This window comes from Hippocampus bargibanti, linkage group LG17 (genome assembly GCF_051943395.1).
Source record: "Hippocampus bargibanti isolate YZ-2025 linkage group LG17, ASM5194339v1, whole genome shotgun sequence".
Lineage (NCBI taxonomy): Eukaryota > Metazoa > Chordata > Actinopteri > Syngnathiformes > Syngnathidae > Hippocampus > Hippocampus bargibanti.
In genome coordinates this window covers 534685-544687 of record NC_142750.1, presented here as the reverse complement: position 1 = coordinate 544687, position 10003 = coordinate 534685, and the positions used below count along the sequence as shown (strand labels likewise).

The window sequence follows — 10003 nt, the reverse complement described above, 5'->3', positions numbered from 1 at the left end:
GAAAATAAGATTTACAGAAGACAATTCCAATAATTCATATACAAAAAATATTGCTTATTTCCCAGAAAGAGACGCCCCCCCCCCTCTTGTCCTCCAAGGGCTGGCTAGCTGGCTAACTAGCCAGCTATCTATTAGCTATCAAGCTGGCTGGATGGCTATCTGGCTTACTAGTTGGCTATCTGCCCAGCTATCGATTGGCTGTCTACCTTGATAGCTAGCTATATTTGCTAGCTATTTGCTATCTATTTGCTGTCTATTAGCTATGTAGCTATCTGGCTGGCTATCTAGTAAAATCAATTTCCCATAATGCAACCCGACGGACAGTAGTGAAGGGAATTCAGGCCCCTTTCAGAGAGTCGGTTCTTTTGGCTCGGCTCACTACAAAACATTTTTGTTCTTATCCTGTGACTGTAAAGTGTCCTTGAGAGTTTTGAAAGGCGCTTATAAATTAAATGTATTATTATTATTTAAAAAAAAAAAAAGTCGGCTCCCATTTCCGGCTCCTTGTTAAGAACCGGCTAACTTCGTTCACTCTAGAGATCCGGCTCGTTTGCGAACGACACATCACTAACGGACAGTCACTTCCGGGTTACCGCACGCTGATAAAAATGGCTTCTGTTTTGTTTTTGCTGTGATCTTGGGACGTCTGGCGAGCGATTCACGACCGATTCGCTTGGCGTTTACCCGGATGAACATGGAGTCCGTGCAAAGACATCGCTCGCGTTATAAAGAAACGACATTCCCGTGGAAAGAAACATATCGCAAGGTGGAGTCGACGAAAATGGCTAGTGGGCAGCCATCGAGTCGCGTCGCGTCACGTCACTTGTATGTAAATGAACGGAACGTCTTCTATTTTCAACAGCGATGTTTGGAGAGGCTCAAGGGCAGCCGGTCGAGGTTGCTGGACCGATACCGCAACTTGGGCGAAGAGCCCAAACGCGGCCGAGCGGCCACCTCCCTCGTCGTCGAGGAGGTGATGGAGGAGGAATGGGGCGCTCTGATGTCCGAGGATCGCCGCTTGCCGTCCTTATTGGGCCCGAACGGGATTGCGGAGGTACGCGGAGGTTCTGTTTGTGCCCCGAACTCAGCGCGACGAGTCCTCAAATTGCACGACAGGGTTCGACCGTGACGTGTTTCTCGACAGCTGCGCGACGTGATGAAGGATCAGGACGAACTCGCGGTTTTGGCGGAAATCCAGCAGGAGCTGCTGGCTCATGGTAATGCCTCGCACACTTGGAGCCAAATAGTCCCACGCTGTCAAAGACAAGGCCCGCGGGCCAAATCTGGTCCACCCCAAATATCATCTTGAACTCACTCGTAGCTTCATATTAGCACAAAACAGACGCAAAAAAAAAACAAAAAAGTCAAGACAGAGTAGCGAGTATCACCGCAGTTGTCATTCCAAAAGAAAACTTCAAACACCTTTTGCCGCCTTAACGTTTAAAATATGAGTTGGATTTTATTTTTTATGCAGCAGAAATGTCCCTGATTGAAGAGTACGAGCGAAACCAACACTTTGAGCAGCAGTACATCTCATCCGTTATGGAAGAGATGGACGGCGCTGGCGTTATTTGTCCCACGTGCAGCACGTAAGTAATCATAAGCATAATCATCATCATCATAATAATGCATTTCATTTCTAAGCGCCTTTCAAAACTCTCAAGGTCACTTTACAGTCACGAGTAACTCAAATAGATAGAAAGATAGCTTATAGCTAACTAGCTAGCTAGCAAACCAGCTAGATAGCGAATAGATAGCTAGCGAAATAGCTATAATATTCACACTACATGCTGATTTCATAATAATATTAATAATATTTTTAAAAAATACAAATAATAATAATAATCGTAATTATAATAATTATTAAAATAAAAAATAATTATACTAAATATGGTAAAAATAATAATACTAACTTTATTAAATATAATATTAATAATAGTAAAAATAATATGAATAATAAAAATACTACTACTACTAATAATAACAATAATAATAGAATAATAATACTAATAAAAAAAAGAAAGTACCACAGGATTGCGGAAGGATTTTGTGAGTGCTTGAGGACTGATTGTGATATCTGGTGTTTGCTAGGAGCTACTTGAACATCGGCAGCCATTTTATCTCTTGCCCGTGTGGACTCTACATCGATACGAAGGTTTGCGTCATCAAAACAACAACAAACTCCTTGCTATGAATTGTGGGGCTTGTAAAGTAATTACACAACTACCGCTCGCCAGATGGATAATCTTTTTCCCCCCCCGTGAACATATTACGCCTTAAATGGCGCCCTTGAAATCATGCTTGTCTCGCTCACCGGCTTTAGATGAAGAACATCACGCCAGCTGTCCTACGGAAACTTCTGGAATCCAGAGTGACGGAGCACGCGGAAAACTGCTCCTGCGATCCTGTTTTTTCGTTAGCATCGGATGCAACCTCCTCTCCCAACCTGATGATAAGTTGCCGGGTACGTTAACTCTTTGACTGCCAGATGATGTGCAAAAAAAGTGTTCCGCTCCATTGCCAGGGTTTTTGTCATTGTCACTCGAATTCCAAGACACACAGAATATTTACTTTTAGGACTACATCAACATCCATTTCAACATAAGAAACCGTAAACTCTCTTCTTTCATTAGAAGAAAAGTTAATTCCTAAATTATATGGAGTTATCTGAGCTTGAAATGAGGGCAGCATCAAAATCCATCCAAAATGGCCGACGTGATGTTTACACAACCGCCCAGCTCGCCTCTTGTCTCTCCGCGGTCCGACGGCCACCCAGAAAAATGACGCTGTGCGAGAGTGCGTGACATGCTGGCTGGCCAAAATTGTAGTGCGGGCGCTCGTAAGTCGTACCTGTACATTGCAATATATACATATTGATTTCCACAAGGTAAATACTGCCCCCTCATGGAAGTGAAACAGCGTTGCTAGAGGTCTGACCAGCGCTTTATCGGCAATCGCAAGAAAAAGCAAAACCCAAATAAATTCGGGAATGGCAGCATAATTAGTTTTTCTACTTCTTTCTTTCCTTTCATAACTTTGCTGCTGTGAAATGTAAATTTCTCCACTGCGAGACGAATAAAGGTACATCCGAATGAGTTAATCTGTTCCTAACATCACCGCTACAGAGTTCAGAGTTGCCTATCCTCCTCATTCATTTCTAAACACCGTTTGTTGACTTTTCTTTCAGGTTTGCGACTACCTGGCCATCGTCCTATGACTTGCTTGGAAAACCCTCAATCAAGTATTTATGTTCATATTCAAATCTCTTTCAATAAAGTTTTTTTTTTTTTAATTCAAAGGCATTTCATATTGAAAAATAAGTTCACAAAATGTCAGTGAAGTTCAAGCGTGGAACTTTGGGATCCAATGTGGACGACGAGGTTTTCCTTTCCGGGATTTGATTTGGCGACGCTGTTCCTTTAAGGCCACGCCGCCAAAAAAGCCGACCCGTCATGTTACTGTTGTGCCGCTCACCCGCATCCAACCTCCTTTTGCGGATCATCCAGCGCACCCGCGTAATTATATGCTCTCCCTTTTACACCATACAAGGAAAATGTCGATTTCACCAGTGAGACCGCCGCCGCCGCCAATTTTGCTGTTCTGGGCAAAGAAGTTGAATTCTGAGATGTTTAGAGTAGCTATATCTATCTAGCAAGCTATCGCTAGCTAGATATCTCTAGCAACCTATCGCTATCAAGCTATCGCTAGCAAGCTATCTCTAGCAAGCTTTCTCTTGATAGCTAGCTCTGACTAGCTAGTTATCTCTAGCTAGCTAGATAGCTATCTCTAAGCAAGCAGCGTGAAATTTCCCAACTTTGATTTGCTTTGGCAGGCCACATTTGCTCATAAAATGAGGTGGCGGGCCACATTTGGCCCTCGGTCCTTCACTCGGACACCTATGGCCTATAATAATAATAATAATAATAATAATACATTTGATTTATAAGCACCTTTCAAAACTCTTAAGGTCACTTTACAGCCAGTTCACTCAACCCCGAAGTAACTCAAATCGATAGCAAGCTAGCTAGCGAATAGATAGCTAATAGCTAACGAATAGATAGCTAATACCTATACCTATATAGCTAAGAGATACAAATGTCCTGTGGCTGTAAAGTGTCCTTGAGAGTCTGAAAGGCACTTACAAATGAAATGTATTATTATTATTATTATAGATACAGTAGCGAGCTAAATAGCTAGATAACAAGCCAGCCAACTATTTTCGTGACGTCTTTTGGGGGATAGCACACGAGTACTTTTCAAAGTAGGTCGTGAGTGCAGGTAAATTGGAAATGTTATTTGTTTGTTTGAGGGGCGGTTAGTTAGTTAGTTAGTTAGTTAGTTGGTTGGTTAGTCGGTCGGTTGGCAGCCCGCCTCGGCGTCTTCAAGGCTGGATGGAGGGAGAGGTTCGCCGGAGGTTTCTGCGGGGAGAGCAAGAGAGTCAGACGGGCGTCGAGCAGCGGCGAAGGGGGAGCCAATGAGAAGGGAGACTTGACCTCCTTCTCCCCAATGCCCGGCTCGGCGCGCCCTGTAATTAGGAGCTCCACTCGTGGGCTGGGCGCCGCCACCGCGGACGACTTTGGGAAGCTCCACGCCGTCGTCGGTCTCTTTCGCGTCGACGTCGACGTCGACGGCGTCCGCCATGAACGGCCAGCCGCCAGCCGCCTTCGACGACAAGAAACTCGACCTCCGCGCCTCCCCGAGCCCGGCGGCCGAAACGCCGCCGGCGGCGGACGCCTTCTACGGCGGCACCGCCGCCGCGCTCCACGGCTCGCAGGACTTTTACGCGGCGGCGCAGACGTCCTACGCGTCCCAGCACGTCAGCCCGTACGCGTACGCGCACTACAACCTGAACGGCGTCGTCCCCGGCGGAGCTTTTTCGTGCGGGAAAAGCGAGTACGTCTACCCGCACTCGGCGTACCGGGAGCCGGGGAGCTTCGGCAGAGAGACGCCGTCGACGCTACCGGACGCCGGTGAGTCGGCTCAACTTTCGATCCGCTTCAGTTGCGAGTTGCTTCGTCGTCGGGGGAGAAACGCCAAAAGGCTCCGGATGACTTTGGACGCTGAGCGAATCACAGGTGTCCATGTCAAGGCCTAGGGGCCGAATCTGGTCCATCACATCATTTAATTCGGCCCGCGAAAGCCGATCAGCCTTGTGAAATTCCATGCTCATCTATCGAACTAGCTAGCTAGCTACTAATCTCTTTCTATTCAGATAGCTGGCTAATCCCTTACACCATAGGTGTCAAAGTCAAGGTCCGGGGGCAAAATGTGGTCCGCCACTTCATTTTATTCGGCCCGCCAAAGCAAATCAAACTTCCTTCTTCCACACCGGCTGGACGACCTTGGAGTCTGACGTTCCTCCACCAAGTGTCTCCAGTTGCGCCGGAATGCTGCTGCTCGCCACTTCACTCATTCACTGCTATTCACCAATTGATTCGGGAATTCAAAATATAACGTAGAGCGCCATTACCGAATTTATTCAGTCTTTTTTTCATCCTTGGGTGTCAATAAAGCACCGGCCATGGCCTCTGGCCATGTTTTTTTCCTTCCCACAAGGGGGCAGCATTTCCCTTTTTTTTGCATGTTAGATCTTTGTTCCCGCTTCAGCTGTTGTGATAATAATAACAAATAATAGGTGATATTTCTAAGCACCTTTCAAAACTCTCAAGGTCACTTTACAGTCACAGATAAGTTTTTCTGTGGGTGAGCAGCGGCAACCACGCGCGCCAGCGTTCACTCAACCCAGAAGTAACTCAAATAGGTAGAAAGTGAGCTAGATAGCTAACTAGATAGCTAGCCAGCTAGATAGCTACATCGCTAATACTGTAGATAGCTAGTGAGATAGCTAATAGATAGCACATAGATAGCTAGCGAATTAGCTAGCCAGCTATATAGCTACAGGTAACATCCGACTTGCGACCACGACGTCCAGACCCTATTTTTCTAAAAATGGCAACTTAATCGTCTTCTTTTCCTTTGGCTGTTTTTGCTAACGGCTAAGTCTTCTGGATTGACGCTGAAGAAGAAGTTGCAAAAGAGTCTACGAGAGTGACGCCACAACGTATAGAAGCAGTTTTTCAGACATCACGAAACTCGGCGATAAATCTCCAGCATCGCCCGCTCGCCTCGAGGGGAGACGCAGACCAAAATTATACGTTTGGAGAACTCGTGGAATTTCTTTGAAACGGAGGCACTGCAGCGCCCGCTGCTATTTTGGTGCCACAGTCTATGGCTGCTTTGTGAGGACGTGTGTGAGAGAAGACGTGTCTTCTCGTCATCAAATCATAAAAATGATAACCCATTTCATTTCTAAGCGCCTTTCAAAACTCTCAAGGTCACAGGATCAGTTTTTCTGTGGGTGAGCAGCGGCAGCCACACACACCAGCATAAATAACTTGCTAGCCAGCTAATTAGGTAGCTATAGCTACTAAATATTATTTCTTGATTTAGTTAGCAGCCATCCAGGCATTTTCCCCAGCTATAGCTAGCCAGCTAGCTACTTAAATAACTAGCTACCCAGCTAGTTAGGTAGCATAGCTGCAAAATATTATTTATGTATTTAATTAGCAAGCCATCCATCTATTCAGCAGCTCTAGCTAGCCAGCTAATTAGTTAGCTACAGCTACAAAAGATTCGATCTTTATGTAGTTAGTTGCAAGCCATTCGGCAGGTAGGCCCGAGCCGGCAAAGCTAACCTCCTTGACATCTCGCCCCCTCCAGTGAAAGAAGAACCGGAGACGGAGATCCGGATGGTCAACGGGAAGCCCAAGAAAGTGCGTAAACCGCGGACCATCTACTCCAGCTACCAGCTGGCGGTCCTCCAGAGGAGATTCCAGTCGGCTCAGTACTTGGCGCTGCCCGAGAGGGCCGAGCTGGCCGCCCAGTTGGGCCTGACGCAGACGCAGGTGAGCCTCCTCCCGAGGCATCCTCGAGGCCTCCTCAAAGCCTCCTCAAGGCCTCCTCAAGGCCTCCTCAAGGCCTCCTCAAGGCCTCCTCAAGGCCTGCTCGAGGCGAGAGACACACCTTGGCTTGGATGGAATGACATGACTGAGAAGAAATGGTACTTGGGTGGCACCTAGTGGTCAAATGATCAAGTACACCTGCGCGCTAGACAGACAACATCTTTCATAATACATCATAATCATAATACATGTGGTTAGATTGCTCGCTAGGTATCTAGCTAATAAATAGCTAGTTAGATACCCAGCTAGATAGCCAGTTAGCTAGCTAATAGATCACATCAGCTCACTAAACAATTCATTGGGAACCCCCATCACAATAATAATCATTATGATAATATTAATAATAATGACATTCCATGTATAAGCGCCTTTCAAAACTCTCAAGGTCACTCGACTGAAGCCTTCAAGGGGCACTTGTGGGATTCGCAATGGTCACGAAACGTCACCGTTGCAACGCCGCGAAAGTTATTCAAACTCGAGTCGCGATATCTTTGGCTGCAGGTGAAAATCTGGTTCCAAAACCGCCGCTCCAAATTCAAGAAACTCTACAAGAACGGCGAGTTCCCATTGGGCGAAATGGCGCTGGAGCACAGCCCGGACGCCAGCGATTCCATGGCCTGCAACTCTCCCGCGTCGCCCAGCGCTTGGGAAAACAACAACAACGACGACAACAGCAGCGTCGTCGACGCTAACCTGAGCGCTAACCTCCAGAATGATGCAATACTGGACCCGACCGGCAGGGGGCAGCCGTCATATCAGCCCTCAGCCGATTCGTCTTCCGTCTACGTGGACGCGTTCCCGAATTGGTACCAGCAGCAGGACCAGGACGCACATTTGGCTTTGCAGCAGGCAAACGCTGCACACCACCCGGCACCGTCGCCGCCGTCGTCGGCGACTCCCGTCGGAGCCGTTTACTGAATGCCAAACATTCAAACGGACCGGCGCCACTTCAACAGGAGAAGCACCTTGCAGGATGGAAAATGGACTGGGATTCTTTTTTTCAACGGGACCAAATGTTTTGCTTTGCTACATGCTAAACACCAACGACTACTGATACTCTTCAACATCCGTTTAGAACTCAAATTTGCTGGTAGCCCTGCCCCTATACGGGTAACATCCGACTTACGACCAGCTCGACTTGCGACCACCCGTACTTACGACCACGACCTCCACACCCTATTTTTAAAATTTGAATTCTATGCATGGCACCGCAACGCGCTAGGAGGCCAGCAACGCGTACAACAATTTTGGCCAGCCAGTCAGCATCTCACTCTCGCACAGCAATCGACTGTGTGATGGCACCAGAGAGAGGATACATTTTTTTTTCTTCTGCGGATCAGCAGCGGCAGCCACACACGCCAGCGTTCACTCAACCCGCAAGTAACTCAAATAGATAGCAAGCTAGCTAGATAACAGTTAGCTAATAGATAGACAGCTAGCTAACTATCCAGACAGCCATATAGCTAATAGATAGTCAGCTACATAGCTAGCTAGCCGGATAGCTAATATATAGCAAATGGATAGCAAATAGATAGCTAGCAAAGTAGCAAGCTACAGCTTGAGCTGTTGTTAAAACGCAATGTAAACCAATATGTATACATTGCATTGTATTTTGGACAGCCACCCTCATTTCAAGCTCATATAACTCCAGATCCATATGATTTAGGAATTAACTTTTTTTCTGATGAGAGTCAAAGGTCAATTAGAGGGCGTTGATGAAGGCCGAGTCGCTCCAAAGTTGCTGTCGACGCTCGATTCTGTGCGAAAGTCTGAGCAGCGAAGGCGTGAGAAGGCGTGAGAAGGCGGAGCTTCCGCTGTCATCTCCCAACCTCACCTCGGTTGATTTGTTGGCTCTTTGAACTTGTTTTTTTTTTGGGTGCAAGCGGGCGTGGCCTTTTGTCACGCCGGTTACGTCAAGACTCGGTCCTTGACATTTACCAAACCCTGCAGAAGTATTTGGGCCTTCAACTGTGACAATTAAGACTCGCCGAGGTGGCGTCACTCAGCCCGACAATTATTTTGTCATTCTGGTATGAGGATGCGTCAGCTCGCTAATTAACCGGCTAATCGGGTAAGCGTGCGCAGGCGACCTCTCCGCGCCTGCCGGATGGTTTTCACTTTGGGGTCGTAGGTCAAGGCCGTTCAAGACCAACGACTTCCTTTTCACCGTTGAGCCTTCTTCTTGGCTATTTGTGAAATGGCAGCAAAAACAAAATGAGCATCATGACCTTGTTTTTCAAGTTGCCACGACAGCACTTTCAACGTGTGGCTTTTTGGCATCCATTTTGACAACGACAAAAAAAGTGGGAGTGGCTTCAAGACTTTGTTCTTCGTGACAGCTTCTGAATGGCGACGTGGACTCTTGCTTGACCGACCTACAAATCACAGCTGCAAAGTCAGTACGCTGGAGTCCGCCGTTCAAATGTCACATTCGAGTCAAGTCACATGAACGCCTTCACTGCCGGAACACGGGCCAAAAACGCGTCCACGCCAGTGCCAGGGTTTTTGTCATTGTCACTTGAATTCCAGGACCCACACAATGTTGACTTTTAGGACGACATCATCAACATTCAATGCAGCGTTAGAAACCTTTGACTCTTTTCTGTCATTGTGGCCGTAAGTCGAGCTGGTCGTAAGTCGAGTTGGTCGTAACTCAGATGTTACCTGTATTGAGTTTTGGTACGACATCAACATTCAATGCAGCGTGAGAAACCTTTGACTCTTTTCTGCCATCCTCTGTGATGCTAGTTGTCAACGGATGGTAGTAATGTGTGCTCGTGGAAATAATTTGTATCATTTTTCATCATAATCCATTTCATTTCTCAGCGCCTTTCAAAACTCTCAAGGTCACTTTACAGTCACGGGATCAGTTTTTCTATGGGTGAGCAGCGGCAGCCACCCGCACCTGCATTCACTCAACCCGGAAGTAACTCAGATAAAAAGCTAGCTAATAGATCATTAGCTAGCTATATAGTCAATAGATAGCTAGCTCGATAGCTATATAGCTTATAGTTAGCTAGCCAGATAGCTATCTAGCTTGC

The 10003-nt window shown here is 46.8% G+C and overlaps 2 protein-coding genes across 3 annotated transcripts; both read left to right on the top strand.

The window, feature by feature from the left end:
• Positions 1–566: 566 nt before the first annotated feature.
• On the top strand, positions 567–3361 carry rpain (RPA interacting protein). Of its 2 annotated transcripts, none has more exons than XM_089018785.1 (7): positions 567–766; positions 863–1054; positions 1145–1217; positions 1478–1589; positions 2092–2155; positions 2324–2464; positions 3188–3361. In XM_089018785.1, exons 1-7 carry the CDS (start codon positions 689–691, stop codon positions 3215–3217), a joined length of 690 nt encoding a protein of 229 aa, XP_088874911.1. In that variant the 5' UTR covers positions 567–688; the 3' UTR covers positions 3218–3361. The 2 variants fall into 2 exon arrangements, with proteins under 2 accessions (XP_088874911.1, XP_088874910.1); XM_089018784.1 differs by having other exon boundaries at positions 569–766; positions 1475–1589.
• A 1143-nt stretch (positions 3362–4504) lies between these two features.
• On the top strand, positions 4505–9800 carry LOC148885061 (distal-less-like protein DLX-3). The gene is made up of 3 exons (XM_089018782.1): positions 4505–4970; positions 6721–6905; positions 7464–9800. The coding sequence occupies exons 1-3, from the start codon at positions 4640–4642 to the stop codon at positions 7878–7880; spliced, it is 933 nt and encodes a 310-aa protein (XP_088874908.1). The 5' UTR covers positions 4505–4639; the 3' UTR covers positions 7881–9800.
• Positions 9801–10003: the final 203 nt, after the last annotated feature.